Source organism: Paramormyrops kingsleyae, chromosome 8 (genome assembly GCF_048594095.1).
Source record: "Paramormyrops kingsleyae isolate MSU_618 chromosome 8, PKINGS_0.4, whole genome shotgun sequence".
NCBI classification, from domain to species: domain Eukaryota; kingdom Metazoa; phylum Chordata; class Actinopteri; order Osteoglossiformes; family Mormyridae; genus Paramormyrops; species Paramormyrops kingsleyae.
The window spans coordinates 17,407,218-17,426,262 of record NC_132804.1 but is presented as its reverse complement, the minus strand read 5'-3'; the positions used below and the strand labels follow the sequence as shown (position 1 = coordinate 17,426,262).

The following is a 19,045-nucleotide window of genomic DNA, read 5'->3' as shown; positions in this document are numbered from 1 at the left end:
CGCTTTACCCTTAATCTCCTGCCTGACTGGCTGCAGTCACTTATGTGTCAGTGTGAGTTTGGCTTCTGACCGCCCCCCATGTCCCTGAGCGGCCCAGCTGTGTGGCTCCCAGAAGGGACTCATTCCCCCAGCCCCCTCATGTGCGGCCCACCCTGCACACCATGTTCGGATTCTGCCCTGCGGGTCGTACCCCATCCTGGGCCGGAGCAGGTGTGTGAAGGACGTCACCTGACAGGCGATGCTAATGGCCGCTCCCGGCCCTGTGCCTCGGAGCCCTTCCGGATGCTGCGTTACCTTTTGGCATCAGGGCCATTGCGCTAAACTCTTGGCGATTGTGACACCTGGCGGAGGAAGAAGCTCGCGGCCCCTGCGTCACCAGGGCGAATGTGCGTCAACATCTCTGCCGAGCAGCTCCCTCATGCTGTAACCACTGTAATGTGTTGCACTCCACATTCTGGACAGATGCAGGGGGGGGCAGCAGGTCTGCAGTGATGAGGGAGGGGTGGGAGACCCCTCAGAGGACCCCCATATCCCTCTGCCCTCCTGACGCGGTGCCAGCCCCCCCCCCACCCCGCATCTGCTTGCTGCTGCCCTATGGACCACGTCATCCTCCGCGCTAGTTGCTCAACCAGCGCAGAGTCACAGTCTGTGGTCACAGCCCCACCCGTTTTTTTTTTTTTTTGCCTGTTCACTTCCTCTGCCTCGTTTCCTCTGCCACCCCCCCAACTCCACCCCCAGGGACTGACCAAAGCCTGAGCCTCAGTACGTCCCCAGCAAGCCACCATGATGGAGGTTATCAGAGTACACGCCTTTTTTATGGGGGGGGGGGCATGTCACAGGCAAAGAGGTCCAGGTGGGAGGCTTCAAAGAATGGAAATCACCAGGAAGCGGAAGGTGCTGGTGGGAGGGGGGAGGGGTAAAAACCACACAGTGGCAGCTCCTTTTGACAGCTGCCTGCTAAGTGATCACCTGAGAGCCTCCCCCACAAAGGGAGGGGGTCTTCCTTTGCTTCAGAGCCTCTGTCTGAACAGGGGCTAGCGATCCCAAAGAACGTGACTCGAGAGCAAAAAAAAAAAGTCATATCTGCACATACTGAGGATCTGCTATATTAGATACCATGCTGGCAGACATCTCCAGGTCTGTATGAAGGCTCCCAGAATCAAGAAGGTCTGCAGGAAGGGTCCCAAACTGAAAAAGGTTTTGCGGTCATAAGCTCAACTAGGTGTAGGTGAAGGCTCCTATTGCTGAAGGAGGCCTGTATGGAGGCTCCCACACCGATGGAGGCCTGTATGGAGGCTCCCTCATTGACGGAGGCCCGTATATGGAGGCTCCTAAACCGAGGGAGGCCCGTATAGAGGCTCCCACACCAAAGGAGGCCCGTATGGAGGCTCCCACACCGATGGAGGCCTGTATGGAGGCTCCCTCACTGAAGGAGGCCCGTATGGAGGCTCCCTCATTGATGGAGGCTCCCTCATTGATGGAGGCCCGTATGGAGGCTCCCACACCAAAGGAGGCCCGTATGGAGGCTCCCACACCGATGGAGGCCCGTATAGAGGCTCCCACACCAAAGGAGGCCCGTATGGAGGCTCCCACACCGATGGAGGCCCGTATGGAGGCTCCCTCACTGAAGGAGGCCCGTATGGAGGCTCCCTCATTGATGGAGGCCCGTATGGAGGCTCCCTCACTGAAGGAGGCCCGTATGGAGGCTCCCTCATTGATGGAGGCTCCCTCATTGATGGAGGCCCGTATGGAGGCTCCCACACCAAAGGCGGCCCGTATGGAGGCTCCCACACCGATGGAGGCCTGTATGGAGGCTCCCACACCGATGGAGGCCCGTATGGAGGCTCCCTCACTGAAGGAGGCCCGTATGGAGGCTCCCTCATTGATGGAGGCCCGTATGGAGGCTCCCTCACTGAAGGAGGCCTGTATGGAGGCTCCCACACCGATGAAGGCCTGTATGGAGGCTCCCTCATTGACGGAGGCTCGTATATGGAGGCTCCTAAACCGAGGGAGGCCCGTATAGAGGCTCCCACACCAAAGGAGGCCCGTATAGAGGCTCCCTCACTGACGGAGGCTCATATGGAGGCTTCCAGGGAAAGAGGACAGAGGCAGACAGAGCTGGGCACACATGGACACAAACGTGTCATTTACGGTGAACAGGAAGGGAGGGGCTGTCTCGATGGCATGCTGTTAAACCTGAATTGGCGGGTAGCACACACACAACAGCCCTCCTCCTTCAAAGTGTCTTGTAAAAAAAAAAACTTTATATTCCTGCTCCTTTGGAGACACAGAGTCAACATTTGGCCTCAGTGCCATGTCTCTCAGAGCTGGATCCCCCCTCCCCCAGCTTCTGAAGGCCTATGGTAGCAGGAGCGGAGCATGAGGTCGGGAGGGGCACGGTGCTGATGAAGTGATCAGAGCAGTAAAATGCAGTAAATACGAGGGAGGAGAGATTAATGAATGTCTGCGGAAAAAACAGATAGATAGCTATCAGAAATCATGTTTGTGGGTGTGAGAAAGAGAGAGAGAGACTGTGACTGTGTATCTGCATTGTATCGGTATCTGTGCCAGTTAGATGACCAAAGTAAGTCCTGCAAAGTAGGTTGCCTGCCTGTCTGTCCGCGCGTCTCCCTGACTGTCTGCCTGCATATCAGTGCCTGGCTGTCCTTCATCACCCTCCCAGGTCTGCTGTCCTTCATCACCCTGCCAGGTCCGCTGCCCTGCACGTGCCCTGCAGCTCCACACGGGAGGCACTTCAGGTTAGAACGGAAGTCACTTGCACTCCTTCTCATCAACGACTGCTGCCCCCTACATCAAAAGCAGAATGAAGGGGTGTGCTAAGGACACCCCAACACAACAGTCAGATGGACTCGGGGCCCCGTGTGAAAGCAGCGAGGGCCTTTGCTGTAGCGACGAACAGCTCATTCTTCCTGCTGTCACCACAGTGTGATTTGAGGTTTAACCATTCGAGGTCTGGGGAGCAGCCTAACAGCCACGGCTATATGTCTGAGCTGGGACAGGTAGCCAGTGACAGGTAGCCAGTGACAGGTAGCCAGTGACAGGTAGCCACTGACAGGTAGCCAGTGACAGGTAGCCACTGACAGGTAGCCACTGGCAGGTAGCCACTGACGGGTAGCCAGTGACAGGTAGCCACTGCCCGATCAGTGACCTACAGAGCCTTGAAATGCAAACACTTTCAAAACCAGAGAAATATGGGGGTTCAACTCTCTGTCTGTATCCCTCTGTCTCTCTGTCTTTCTGCCTGTCTGTCTGTATCCCTCTGTCTCTCTGTCTGTTTCCCTCTGTCTCTCTGTCTGTATCCCTCTGTCTTTCTGCCTGTCTGTCTGTATCCCTCTGTCTCTCTGTCTGTCTCTCTGTCTGTATCCCTCTGTCTCTCTGTCTTTCTGCCTGTCTGTCTGTATCCCTCTGTCTCTCTGTCTGTCTCTCTGTCTGTTTCCCTCTGTCTCTCTGTCTGTTTCCCTCTCTCTCTGGCACCCTCCCCCCTACTTCCATTTCTATGTCTCACCTCACTGTCTCTCCCCCTCCCTCTGGCTCTACCTTTCCCTCCTAAAGCCACCCCTCCCATCTCCATTTTGATGTCCAGGTGACATTCATCTCTGTGGCCCCGTTGGAAGTTTCATTGCTGTGTTCAGAGACACCCTGCTCCGGCTCCCCGGCCGGCATCCCAGCCATTCCTGTCGTTTTTGCAATGGCCCCTCGTTCACCTTTAACTCTTCAGCAGAGACACGATAAATCACGGGGAGACAAGCTGGCGCGTAACGCGGACTCCAGGAAATGGAAGCTGCGCAGAAGCCAGCCCAATGCATTTCACTGCAGACCACTGTCATGCAGGGAATCCCACCGGAAAAAACTACGAAAATCCCCAAGACGGCGTCTCCCAGTATTCCAGTCTCCTTCACACGAACGCGGACTCCCCCCCTCCCGCCTCATTCTCACCTTGACCCCCACCCATGGAGTCTTTTCGTCGAGATGATGCCAAGGTGGGCACCCTCCCTAAAATGTGCAGATCTGTTTGGATGCTACCGCATGTGTCCTTTTGTACAGATCCTGGAAACATCTGCGCAGCCTCTGCTCTGGCTGCTGCACACCTGGGGGAAGCAGGACTCCACTGCCAGGGAGTCTATTATCACATCAGCCCAGTTGCCAGCTGGCGCCAGGGTGACACTGCTAAAATCATCAAGGGGGGAGGAAAACGGCCCCTCCCCTCTCCACCACGCACCTCGATCCTCGTCACCCCCCCACCTTTCTCACAATCCTGCCCCTGCAGGCATTCAAAATCTTAATTGGGTCTTTTGTAATTATAATGAAATAATTAAAGGCTTCCATTAAGAGGAAAATAATGACCTGGGTCGTCGCGGAAAGGGGGGGGGTGCCAGCCGCTTACAGACAGCTGCTCGGGACCACCGTCCCAATCAGAGGGGGGGGTTTTCACCTTTGGGTATCGAGACGACTCAAAAGGGATGATCATTCAAAGGGAGAGGAGTCAGCGTGCATGTCTGTGTGTGGGGGGGGGCAGCTGACACACTCTAGTGCTTCATTTCAGAGATGCAATCTGAACAGTATCACTTCTGCTGTTGGATCTTACTGAGAACAGAGGAGGTGGCGCATTCTGAGTCAACTGCCGCGAAAGTGTGTGATTCACAGCATCGGAGGGGGTACAGTGTGTGACCGCCGCAGACCGCTTGCAGAATCATGCGGCGCACAAACACATACACAGCCAGATTAGCATCTATATCTTTGTGGGGACTCTCCATTCATTTCTATAGGCATAGCCCTAATCCCAGCTATGACGACCTTAACCTTAACCATAAGTAACCAAAAAACACCATAGTTTTTTGACTGCATTCACAGATTACACGTTCTTACAACCACATTTCCGAAAAAGTTGGGACGCTGTGTAAAATGTAAATCTGAATATTTTAAAAATATTATGTACCATCGATGATGAAATTCCCAAATTCTTTGCAATATTACGCTGAGGAACATTCTTCTTAAATTGCCCACGCAGTCTTTCACAGAGCAGTGAACCTCTCCCCATCTTCACTGCACAGAGCAGTGAACCTCTCCTCATCTTCACTGCACAGAGACTCTGCCTCTCTGGGAGGCTCTTTTTATACCCAATCATCTTAGCAACCTGCTACTGATTAATCTAATGAGTTGTGAGATATTCAACCAGGTGTTTTGTTTTAGCATTACACAACCTTTCCAGTCTTTTGTTGCCCCTGATCCAACTTTTTTAAATCATATTGCCGGCATGAAAATCAAATTGAGCATATATTTGTCAAAAAACTGTTTCTCATTTCACATTTCTCAGTTTCAACATTTGATAAGTTGCTTTAGTTTTATTTTCAGTTAAATATGGCTTAATATGATTTGCAAACCATTGCATTGTGTTTTTATTTACATTTTACACAACAATCCAACTTTTTTGAAAGGGGGTTGTATTACATTGGTTCTCAAAATGTAATAAATACACACCCCACATGCACGCACACACACGCGCACACACGCACACACGCGCATACACACGCACACACGCGCATACACACGCACACACGCGCATACACATGCATACACGCGCATACACACACACACACACACGCACACACACGCATACACACGCATACACACGCACAAACAAGCACACACACGCACACACGCGCATACACACGCATACACACGCACAAACAAGCACACACACGCACACACGCGCATACACATGCATACACGCGCATACACACACACACACACGCATACACACGCACACACACGCATACACACGCACACACACGCACACACGCACACACACGCACACACGCACACACACGCACACACACGCACAAACACGCACACACACGCATACACACACATACACATGCACAAACACACATACACGCGTACACACACGCACACACACGCACACACATGCATACACACGCACACACACGCATACACACGCATATACACGAACACACACGCATACACACGCACACACACGCATACACACGCACACACACGCATACACACGCACACACACGCACAAACACACATACACACGCATACACGCACACACAAACATGCAGCGCCCTTCGTAACCCCTGACACCGAGGCCGCCAGAGCCAGAGGTCCTGAACCGCTCAGACTTGGAAAACAAAAAACAGGAAAAGCTGACAGCGCTCTGTGCTCGGCTCCGGGAGCGGGTGACCCGGCTGTAACCGCCAGCCCACGGACCCCGGTCCACTTGGGACGACCCATGAGCCGCCGGTTCTGAGACCGTGCAAGCCGTCCGCTTCCTCGTCAACTTCCTTTGCGAAGCATAACAAGAGGGACAAAGGAAAAAGCAGAAGGGAAAGCGAGCGAGCGAGCGAGCGAGCGAGTGGCCACTAGCACCTGAAACTAGAGGCAGGCACACCTCATCTGTCCCCCCCCACGTTTGTTTTTGAAGTATGAAATTGGCATTCCAGGATCTTTTATCAGCGCTCTGATTCTGCAAAGCAGAAAACAAAGACTGAGCTCAGCCAAAGTTGCAGAGTGCAGCGGCCCCCCACAGAAAAACGTGCCGTGGGACACGTGCTTCGCGTGTGGGATGGGGGCTTGGGCCTCCGCCATCCAGTGCTCACGGACGGAGCGATCTGTCAGCTGGCCCGTTACAGAGGACAAAGACAGCTGGGCTGTGCCGTTCGGCCTGGAGTCATGTGACACTGCCACGTCGTTTACGGGGTTTCTGGGAAACGGGACACCGGCTCCCACAGCGGGCCTGGTCTCGGACACCCTCCCAGACTTTCTTTCACAGAGGCTGCCCCCCCACCCCAGAAACAAGACAGAGGCCAAATGGGAAGGATCCGCTCCATTAAACGCCCCCACGGACAGCAGCCGTAAGTCGGCAAACAAACGGCCGGGCCCCACCCACACGGCGCCCCCGCTGGCTCTGCCCGGCCTGACAGCATATCTGTCTTCATTAGGGAGGCCTGACAAGCGCAGCCTCTCCGTGATTAATGAAGATACACGGCCGGCGAGAGGCAGAGGGCAAGCGACAGAGGGCCGGGCATCTGCCACGGCGCTGGCCAACGGGGGAAGGAGGGGGACCCTTTGCAGGCTCATATATTTATTTTTTGTTTTGGGCCACTTATTGGGGGGGGGGGGGGGTCACAAAGCCCCCTGGGCACAGACAAGCCGGCCCCAGGAATCGTTCTGGAAAGCCGGGTTTGTGCTCGGGTGGCTCTGTTTGGAGTCTGAAAAGATTGAAGAGAGGGAGAGAGAAAGACAGCTAGAGAGAGAGAGGGAGAGAGAGAGGGAGGGAGTGGGGGGGTGGGCTCGAGTCTGGCATTCCCAGAGCGATTGCTGTTACTGTAGAGAGCACTGACATTCCTCTTTATTTATATATTTATTTTTAGCTTTTTTGTTTCAGAGGAATTTGAATACATGCAGCAGGCAACTGGAAAATGCCCCCCCCCGCCTCCCCCCGCCTCCCCGCATATTAACTAAAGAGAGACATTAAAATATGAGTTATGTAAGTATGCAAATGGGCCCCGTAGGTCAGTGATGAGGAGGAAGAGACCAGCGGGCAAGAGGCAGCAGATGCAGAGGGTGACAGCGGCAGCCAGTCATGTAGCGTAAGGGGGGGGGGGCGCTGGCACTGCCCCCCACCCCGAAACAGCCTCCTAAAGCAGTCCAGCCTTTAACTTTTCCTTTCTGTCCCACCATGGGGTCGAGATCTAAATTCACTCTCACTGTCAGCGAAGCTTAAGTAATTTCCTTGTGATGTCCAAGTGGGACAGAGCAGAGGCTCAGGCACACCCCCCACCCCCCCCCCCCCCCACACACACACACACACACCGCCCCCCCCACACACATAAACAGCACAAAAACAAACCACAACGTGAGAAGCGGAATCAAACGGAATCTGCCTTTTTCCTGACTGTGATAATACTCCCCCCCCCTTCCCCGCACCCCCCCCCCTCATTTCCATGAGGGTGAACAGCGCCTCCAAGCAGGGAGACAACTTACACTGAAGGCAGGCCGCGCCGGTCCAGGCGAAGCGATCCAGCCCCGTGAAGAAGGGCCTCCCGGTCTGCAGCATGCAGGCCCCCTGGCCCCCCATGCGGAAGAGCTGCCGGGGCGCCATGCCCACGGCCTCCATGCAGTCGAACATGCTTCACTCCTGTGCCCCCCCCCCGGACGAGCGAGACCTCTGCTCTTCCTTTCTTGCCCTCTCGCGCTGGTCTCTGCTCTCGGGGGAAAACAGTGCAGATCCAAAAGTGTCCCGGTCCGTGTGACTGCGACCCCCCTGCTCCTCTCTCCAGGTCCCCCTCCCCCAGCTATCAGACCAGACTGGTCCCCTGGCCTGCTGCTCCCCGTCTGCCTGGAGAGGAGTGAAACGGCAGCCCCGCGCTCGACTTGCCTGCCTCCCTGACAGAGTGGAGCAAACCAACTGCACGAGCTCTCTGCGGGGAGAGGGGGTGGAGGCAGGCGGGCATGCGAGGGGGGAGGACAGGGGGAGGAGGGGCAGGCCAGTGGGCGGGCCCCTAGCCACTCACAGCACAAACTTTTTCTCATTCCTCCTTCCAATCCGACCTCTTTTTTTCTTTTTCATATTTCAGAGATGAAAACAAACACGGCCCATCCCTCTTCCTCATCCCTCGCTCTCTCGCTCTGTCTCACTCTCTCTCTCCATCACGCCCCGTCCATTTTCTTCTCGGTAAATAACTCTTTTCCTGGCGTCTCCCACATCTCAACATAACCAAACACCATTTATAGATCTGTAAATATAATTTGACACCATCTCCTCTTCCTTTAGATTGGCTCGTATTTTCTTGCCTGATTAATAAAGATTAAAAATGGAGAACACATCACGGTTTTTTTTAATTACTATGAACCGTTTTCCTGTTTATGTTTAGGTTGAGTTTTAGGTTTTTTGAGGCCACAACCACACAGGATGTGTCTCTACCTAATGTCGGACAAAGGACCTGCCAGCAAGCCTCTCTTTCGTCCTGGGGAACAAGGTGCTCCCACAGTCCTGTCTAGAAGTGGTGTAAGACTCATCAAACCTCTGAAAACACATTTTTAGACCCCCATCGTCTGAGCTAAATAGGTCCAGAATTTACATCTCTTTCCATGAAAACCACACAAGCTAGATTCAAGTTTCCATCCTACAAATAAACAACTGCAGTTATGCAGTGCTCACCTCACATCCCGCCTGTATTTCCAGCCACCGAAGCATAAATCTATACACTAATATGCAGAGTACACACTGTGTAGCTACGCAAATACAGAACGGGCAATTATCCCGAGGATGCGGAATTTTACGTTCAATCAAAAAAATGTACCGCAGCAGAGGTCAGAGGCTGACTGGGGAAACCTTAACATAGTGGCAGCAGAAATGTGAGCTGTAGCGCCACCCGCAGGAGAAACAGTGAAGAGCAGGACAGAGGAGATATGAACATGTGCTCATTTCACATCTGTGGGCTTTTCCACAACCCTACAGTTATCATCTAAGATTATACCTCTGTTTCTATTGTATCACAATGGCTAATGTTCATTATTAAGCAGCAAACTTATTTGTGAGTCTGCAGTTTTCAAAGAAAATTGTATATGTAGTGTTAATATTTTATTTCATGTTAATGAAAGAAATGGTTTAATTATTTAAAAATGTATGTATATGTGTAAAGTAACTGTTTAAATAAAGACCCAATAAGAAAAGTGTGATGTTAATGATGTCACTGCTTCAGAATTCCCCCCCCCCCCACCGCCCGAGTCAGCTGGGCGGAGTCAGTATGGCTCAGATACCCACTGTTTCCGCCAGTTCTGTGTCACCATCTCTCAGATTAGTAAAACGTGAATTAAAAGTGCTCGGTCAGCATGAGAAATGGCTGGCATTTCAGCGCAGACAGACAGACATACAGACAGACATACAGACAGACATACAGACAGACATACAGACACTGAGCTCTGCTCTGCTGATGGCGACAACAAGACGCCCCCTAAACCTCAGCCCAGCAATGCGAAGAGTTAAAAAATAAATTCATGCTCAATGGGAGGCATATTTCCTTGCAGCAGTATTTGGAGCCGGAAAAGAGGAAACGCTGGTCTGTTTTCGTCGCGGCTGGACCGCGACTCCCCTGCCTTCGTACCTCAGTCACACGCTCGTCTCCCTCGTCTGGCCACCTCGTCACCTCCTCGCCTATATCTCCGGTGCCTTGTTCTCCACCTTCCCGACCCCCTGCCTCTCCATCCCTCTGTCTGTCTGTCCGTCCATCTGTCCATCAGAAAGCTCATCGAGCTCCCCAGTAATTTTCATCCAATGGGAACGGACGGGCTAAATTTGCAAAGTGACTCCCACCACCTCACCCCCACCCCCCCACCCCCCCATAACGCTCCACCGCTTTCACATACACGCCTAACCCATCCCAACACCCCAGACACCCCATACAAACACGGGCGGATCCGCTGCCATTCCAAATTGTGAAGCGAGGTATTGTACCTGCTGTGACAGCACTCGTGATCCCTGTGCTTAGCCAGTGGAGATCTGAGTGAATTGGGGGGGGGGGGGGCACAGTTTTCTTTCTTAGCAAAGGCACAGAAACTTTCTTGTTGTTCATCTTTGTCTTTCTCTCTGGCACAGTCATAACACACACACACGCACACACACACACACACACCCTTTCCCAGTCCTATACGCACCTTATTTTTTCCTGCCTTTATCAGAGAAGCTCGCCTATCACACTCTGCCCCCCCCCCCCACAGCAGTGCTAATAACGGTTCAGCCTCCTCTCCGTCTCCCCCCTCCTTGGCTCTTGGGTGGACCCGCCGTTCCACGCTTCCAAACGCCAGCCCGCTGGCTCCTCGCTCCTCAGCTGCACGTCCCCTCTCACCTTCCCCTTAAGTGTTGCTGGACAGTCCCCCCCCACCAGGGCCCCCAGCCTTTAATTCAATCCTGGCCGCTACAACCCCCTGTTTGCTGGCGTTTTCGGTTACGCTGCACTGGGCTCTCGGGGCCCCAGATCCCAGCCGCTTCGTTTTCTTGGATACTTTGTGCACATTTTCTCAGTGCTGCTGCCCCCCCTCCCCCTCCCTGTCCAAGAAGGCTGAACTCTGCATAAAACCCCCAGTGGGCCGATAACTTTCCCCCCAAACTTATCCTGTCCCTCCCTCCCTTCCATGCCTGTTCTTTTTTCTTTTCTGTACCCTCTATATTCCTCTCTTTCCCTGCCCCCCCCTCCCCCCCCCCTCCCCACCCCATTGTTCCTGTTAATGTTCCCTAACGTGTTGGGCTTCCTCATTTTCTCTCGGACCAAATGGCCGTAAGCACGCAGGATCGTGTCTTTCCCACCCCTGCGCTGCCAACGCCTCGGGGGTTCCGCATCCGTGGGGAGATAATGTACCTCTGTCCGGACACTAAACACCGAAGAGGGCTGCGATCATGTCCCATCCGCTACTCCTGTTTTTTAATTCAGGTTAAGTTGAACCCCATCCTGTCACTTCGGTCTGCGTACCTGCCTGTCTGTACTAACTTGGAAAAACAGGGGGGGGGGGGGGAATGCATATTGTTTAATCCTCCTAGAAATCCATGGCAGAATGCTGTATGATCCCAGGCCTCTCCACACCTTGAGGCAATTACACCCCCCCCCCCCCCGCTGCCGCAGTGCCCGACCCCAGGAGCGAGGAAGGAGAGACGGAGTGGGAATGCAGACAGGAAGAGAGAGGCCCTGCTCTGGAGTTTCTCCTACTCTGCACCTCACCGTGGCTCTCTGTGCGCTCCCCCCCCCCCCACCCCTGATGCCCAGTGACACCATCACCTCTGCACCCTTCCCTGTTTAGCGGCAGATGCCCCTGCAAAATGGCCGCCGCATTTAGCTGTGCGGACACATCTGCGACTCGGGGTGCAGTTACCGCGATGTGAACTGTAACTCGAGCCGGCAGAGCGTGACACCTTTGGCTGCATCCGTTTCCTGCGCTGGAATGTCTGGCCAGCGGTTCCTCTGAGAGCAAGGCGTGCATGCTTCGGGCGTGCTCAAACAGACCGCCAACGATGACAGACGTGCGGATCTCTCCCCCCCCCCCACCCGTTTCAGCTCTGTGAGTGCCCCCCAGGACTTCCTGATCAGGCAAAAAAACACACACAGACAAATACAAACACACTCATACCAGTCACCTGGACTGGAAGAAGGATTTTGGGGATGAGGCAGGACATCCACCCTCTCTGCCCTCATTGGCTAACTCCTTTCTCTTAATGTTAAAGGTTACGCTGCAGAAGCATTGTAAAATGTAAAATAGTTTAACACTTAAAAATGTCACTCTCCAGATTTAAAGAAAAACATAGGATACACACTCAGGACAAAGCTAGTCAAGTGCCTTCTCTAAAATGGGGGGAGCCAGTACTGACTGAAGCATGGTCGCTTCCCACTCCTCCGCAGCTGGGAGTTTGCCCCAGTCTCACCTCTGTTTTTCTGTGCTAGGTGTCCACCCTGACTGCTCCAGGGAACAGAACAGGACAAGTTCCCGGGAAAGGAATTCCACACTGCTTAATCTTCTGATGCATAATCACACCACTTGGCACTTCTATCTAAATGTAGTGATATTCACAGTGTTTTTTCAGGTAGTCGGGACTGTTGTTCTATTAACTGGGGTACCAGGCATGAAATGCACCACTCAAACAGACACACAATGCCCAGTGCAAAGGGGGGGGGGGGGGGGGGTTGCAACTTGGGTTAGACATCAACAACAAAACAGCTACAAATTAAAATTCACATGCGTTGCGTTTATAACAGCGAAAAACGTCGAGTTGCTGATTCAACATAATAGCAAAACAGTACATCAAGCAAGTTTGGGGGAAAAAATGGGCAGAGAATAATTCAAACTTTCCATTTCAGTACCGACTACATTGCACTGGTTGCGTATTTAAATGGCCAACAGGGCATAATTGTTGTCCGTTTTGTATAAATAGCCTCCTGTCTGCAAACGGAAGGAATCTGATACCAACAGAATGAATATGCGAGGGCGGTCCCGAGATCTTGCCTAACAGAGTAACTAGAACTGCCCGTCTTCCCACTTCTCCGGCTCCACCTGCGGCCCACCTCGTTTTCGGGTTAAGCCACGCCCACCACGAGCGTACGCGTCCACGCCGGGTCGCATCGTCAGCCACGCCCCTCTCGATCTAGGACTAGATACGTTCCCGTGTTCCCGGACAAAGCCACGCCTCCTATGGTCCTAGGACGAAGCCAGCCACGCCCTCACCGCGATCCTTCACGGCGCCTTCATGCATTACGATTACATAGCGACGCCCATCCTCGGCACCCCATAATCTCTATTGCCAGAGCTAATTCCGTATGTTCGACTACTCTTTCTACTTATCGTGCATCAAGTCTCCTTTACAAGGTGCTCCACGCGCTCAGCCATTCTCCCACCATGCACACCCTCCTCAACTCAGGTCTCCTTCACGAAGTGTCCCATGTGCTCAGCCATTCTTTCAAATACTCCCTTTACAGACCTCCCATGTGCTTTCCTGCATACTACAAATAATATACATGGTTTCAAAGCGAAGCTTAAAATGTACGTATAATTACAAACAGACAAAACAGCAGTAAGGAAGATCTCATAAGTTCTCACTGACCTTCTCTGTCCCTTTCGCTGTTACACACTTCTCACCATCTCTTCAGCTTTTCCCATCTCATACCATCTTTTTTTCTTTGGTTTTCCTGAAACATTTGCCTTTTGCCATTTAGCAAAATGAAAAGAAAAGACGATTTGCCGCTGTTTTCGGTGGCAGCTTTGGGTACTTTACGTGCTGTGCTTTATCAGAAATGCGTCTCTGCACTTCCTTCGCTCCGTTGCAGATGTGACGAATGTGACAGGCTGGTATTAAACGGGTAGGCAGTAAGATCCGGTAGCCCAGTGAGCGTTTAAAATCAACACAGAAATTATTACAAAAGAACTACAGACGGTAGATTTCCTGCCATCCCGCCTGCCTCGGTGGATAATAGGCAAGCCGGAGGCTGTTACGTAAACTTTGCTTTCTTTAACATACTTTTAATGGGTGGTTTATTTTGATCTTGATTTACAGTATTTGCTTGTGATTGTACGCTGGCAACACAAGATTCTGCACAATTTTTATTGTTGTTTACACGTGTCACACTGGTTTGTGAGTCTTGTTATCTGTATTATCTCAATCTCAGGGCTGTGAGCTGCTAACTCTCCAACGCGAACGCCTGACATGCAGCGCCCATGTGTTGACGTGACCGGGGCATGGCGACGTGTTGATACGGAGGAACGCCAGCGCCTGCGTTTATGTACTGCACCTCACACGTTAATATAAAGTCTTTAACTGTCTGAACATCTGAAAATGTCGGGTAACTACGACAGTCACTAGCTTTTCACCGCAGGGTCGCCTTGCTGCTGCCTGCTTCTCCCGGAACACGGAAGCGGGCACCGGGCGCGGCATCTATAATAGCCGCCGGGGATTTTTCAATGCGGGTGTTTACAGTTGTGCATGTATTTTTCCCACTATTTTTCTAGGCAACAGTTTCTAAAAAATAACACGGGTCGAAAGGCTACAGCTTTACACGTGTAACATTGTTTTGACACAAGGATCTGATCAGAGATGGATTCCATGCATCTTTCCATTTAATCGATTCTTCTAAGTTCGTTAAAATAAATGTTTTACCGTCGGAGGGGGTGGAAAGGGAATTAAGACTATTTTTTACTTATTTATATGACTGGAACTATTTGGTTGTGGTGGTGAACGGCTTAGTCTAGTGAACTTGTGAACGATGAATCACTCCGTGGCCGTAAACCCCGAATCAGTGCAGTGACCAAGATCGTGTCGTTCCGTTGCCCCTGAGAATAGAGTATCCTTCACGAGTGTATGTGTTAAGGTGCTGCGCACACAACCACGAGTCACATACTGTTTGTATTTGTGTAGGTGGCTTAAATTACTCTAACAAATGACTCGAACATTTTGTCTTCTTGGTGCTGGAATTTAACCAGACAGATCTGCTGTAGAATTCGGTAGCCGTAATGAAAGCTAAATTTTTCAGCGCAATCCAAAATAACACATTTTGTCCTAGATTTTTGACTACGGCCTTAAATACCCTTCTGCATGTGTATCTACATTTTTCTGTTGCTGATAGAAACACACTGTTGAGTCCAGAGGTGATGTCACCGTATGTAACCTCATAGCCTAGGCTGGAGAAAACGGAGAAGATATAATCAAAGTTCATCAGGTTAATCCTAATGAAATAATTTAATTCCAACCTGTATTACTGGAATTTATAGCGTTCAGATTATTCATAAACATGTATACTGAAACTATCTATTTAGATGTCTAATCTTTACTTCAAAATGTCACACCAGGAAATACACCAGTAACTTCTTTCACTCTATTTTTTAATTTTTAGTATTCTGCAATTTTTCCATACTTTTTGAATACATGATTTCAGAATGTAACCATTTATGGTTAATTGTTAAGATTGTCATCTTCTCTAACTACGCTAGCAAAAACTTTCAGGGGACATACTTTCTCGCAATACGCTGTGCATAGATCATCCTGAGATCCAGCAATTAATTTTTGTCCTCTGTGTATTATGAGAATATTATGTTTTTGCTTGAATCTCTCCTACGATACTGTTAAGTCCTGTTATTCCTTAAAGATGACATTCTGTGTGTGGGTGCTTTTTACCATCCAAGTAACTATACAAGTAACTTTTTACCTTGTGGGGACATTTCTTCGGTCTGCACAAGGATAACCTCCATTTTATGAAAATCAGTGACTGTAATAAAAAAACGAACAATGTCAAGAGTCTTGTATTTTGTTTGGTCACTTACGGTTAAGGTTAGGGCTGGGTAGGGGTTAAGGGTGTCATAGTTACGATTAGGGTTTGTCCCAAAGAAATGCAGAGTCCCCACAAAGATATGAGTACATGGACTGAGTGTGTGTGTGTGTGTGTTTGTTTGAGTGTTGCAGGATGTCAGCGGGGTTGACAGCTATGCCTGACACGTTTTTAAGATCATTGTGATGAGTCCAACTCCCAAAAGTGAAGGTCCCACTGATGTTGGCGTTGTTGTCTAAGGCACATTACTGGGATATTGTACATATGTTGCTAAGGAATGCATTCTGTCTACCTGTCTGAGCTTAGGTAGACTTTTGAAGCTGGATTGGATGAACATGACCCCAAAAGTGTAGGCTGCGTGGAACTGTTTCAGGATGCTGTATCTCCTGTCTATCAAAGCCATTTTGGTTTTATTATTGACTGTTCTCATTTTTATGCAATGGACATTATTCTAGATAATAGGGAGTTTTATTTCTGAGGGGGGAGTTTGTGATATTTTTGTAAAACCTGTGTTTTAAGGCTCATTTCGTATGGAGCAGCTGATGACTGAGGGATTATGCATGCCAGATATATTGAAAATACTAGGGTATTTTTTCTTCAGAGTCACATTAGTAAAAATGCTTAAGAAAACTGAGTTGGCTTGACCTGAATTAAGTAAGTCACATTTCACGAAGCAAATAAAAATTATTTAAAAGAAAGGACCAATGCAGGGTTAATTGACTTTTATTTGTGAATCATTTACCTCATGCAACCAAGGAGATTTTACTCAAAATAATGTGAAGCCCTACTCTTTTTTCAGGATAGTTTTGACTAGACTTAGGAATATTCTGCATGTCTCCCTCCACCATATTTAGCAGTGATATGCTGTATAAGTTGATAATATAAAATAATTTGAAGTGGTTTTCTGTGGGTGGAGAAGTGATTAGCAGATGAAGGGATCTTTCCCTGTGGGTATAATGTGCACATGTGCTGTATTTTCATAGAATAGTTTGGCTTTGACACGACACATTGCAACTCTGCAATAGAAAGTCAGAAAAAGCTTCATCATGGTAAGACTGCAGATACTCACATGCTCAATAATATGCATGATACGCATGCCACGCAGGACGAGCATGATACGCATGCCACGCAGGACGAGCATGATACGCATGCTACGCAGGATGAGCATGATACGCATGCTACGCAGGACGAGCATGATACGCATGCTACGCAGGACGAGCATGATACGCATGCTACGCAGGACGAGCATGATACACATGCTAAATCTGAGATATTAGAATAGAATGCAACCATCGTAGTTGTGCTAGTTTCATTTTCTCATTTTATTGTCTCTGAAAAAAGTTTAGATTAGAGGAAATATTTATTTTTCGTCAATGTCAACTGGTTTTGATTGTGGTGGTGTTAGACATGCAGTTTTACTCTATCAAACTCCGAGGATTCTGTGCCCAGCCCCCACGTATCTCTCTGTCACACACTCAGACACATAAGGCCGCTGCTGCCAGTGAAAGGTCTGCCTGCTGAAATGTAACACATAGAGTTCACCTTCATGTAAATGAGGAATGCTGGAGAATCGTCCCTCAGCAGCACTAACCCTTATTTTCTTTTATCCACAGATTTGTGGCTTTTATTTTTTTGAAGCTCCCTTTTTTTTGCATTCCATTTTAAACCACATCCACCAGAATGTCTCTAACGTTTTGCACAGAATCTCTATGGACATAACAATATTGTGTGTGTGTGTGTGTGTGTGTGTGTGTTTGATGATGATATATCTGTGTATAGTAATTATGTAAACTAGACTACCAGAGTAAGTATTGTTAGTGTGTGTGTGCGTTGGTGGGTAGGAAAGTTTTTTTTGTAAAAGTGTGTGTGTATGTATATCTGTGTATGTGTGTGTGTGTGTGTGTGTGTGTGAGAGAGAGAGAGAGAGAGAGAATATTTGCGTTGGCACTGTGTGTGTGTGTGTCCTGTGGTTGGATCATTATATGAACTCATCCTCTAGAGGCAGTAGAGAGCTGTTTGATGTAGGCCTTGGGATGAACTGCAGTTGTAAAATACTGCCGGATTCAACAGTGAAATTCCAACACTATGAGGGGTTAGGAAACTGTTTATGCCCATAGTTCATCTCATTTTACAAGCTAAAGTTGTAATTTTGTACAATATTTCAATTAAACTGTGTTTTGTGCTATGATTTGATTTGCACATTTAATTACAATATATTGACAAATATTTCAGTAATTAATGTGTAAACAAAGCATTTTTGCCTGATATAGTATGAAAGCAAAGAATCTTGTTTTGTTTTCGGTGAGTTGCATAACTCATGCGTTGACCTCAAGGTTCCCCTACAGGGACAACCAAGGGGAAAGTGTAGCTATAGTGTAATGGTTTTACATGACAGCATAGAAGGACTGCGGTTAGGATTAGCATCAGAATCAAGGCTTCCAACTATTAAAACCGGTTTCAACGTAGCAATTACAATATACATGTGGAACGGTTAAAAAAACAAAAGCTGGTTCTTAACTTTTCTCCGGTCGATTTGACTGAAGTTTCTCAAGTCGCCAAAGCATGCAAGCATACGTCATAGATCGAGATTTTTTCCGTTTTAAGATCAGATAAATCGTCCCCGTTTCAGTACATAAATTACACATTCAGATTTCTGCTTATCATCTCAGAGTGACTATCAGTGCATCACCACTGCATAGACTGAGCAGTTAGAAATGTTAGGGCCCATTGCTGACAGCCTATTACACATTGTTTATGTTCTCTGGAAAATGCTAAAGAACTTCTACAAGCAAAAACCAAGAGTTAAATGTGTAATCTGATCAATACTGATCTTAAGCTCTCTCAGAATCCACACAGTGGACTGGCTGGTAAACATGTCCTATAACTTTATACCCGGATTAGGGTGAGATCCTACATCCACAGAATGACTATACCAGAATATCCCTTTATTATGGATGTTTTTGGTCCGGATGCAGGTAATGTGTCTGTCTGGAAGGCATGTAGCGCAGCATAGCAGCGTCTCCATGGCGACCCCTAACCCGCTGCTCAGGTGACCGTTCAGGTGCATCCGGCTGGGCTGGGAACATTTATTTGTCACAGTGTATTGGTGACCCGTGCCGGCAGCCTCGCCTCGCCTCCTGTGACACCTGCCCCTGCTCCCAGCAGCCCCATCGCAGACACGCTTCACTCTCTCCACCAGA

The 19,045-nt window shown here is 49.6% G+C and overlaps 1 protein-coding gene across 5 annotated transcripts in view; it reads right to left on the bottom strand.

The window, feature by feature from the left end:
- Nucleotides 1-19,045, bottom strand: part of LOC111853917 (retinoic acid receptor gamma-B-like) — a 39,723-nt gene that overhangs the window by 8,584 nt on the left and 12,094 nt on the right. The window contains exon 2 of one of the 5 annotated variants that reach the window (XM_072715356.1): nucleotides 8,029-8,246. The exons of 1 other annotated variant lie outside the window; for it this stretch is intronic. In XM_072715356.1, coding sequence (XP_072571457.1) covers nucleotides 8,029-8,173 — 145 coding nt within the window. In that variant the 5' untranslated portion in view covers nucleotides 8,174-8,246. Of the gene's footprint in view, nucleotides 1-8,028; nucleotides 10,129-13,630; nucleotides 15,315-19,045 lie in introns of those variants that run through there. 3 more of the 5 variants (XM_072715357.1, XM_072715353.1, XM_072715355.1) reach the window with 3 other exon arrangements.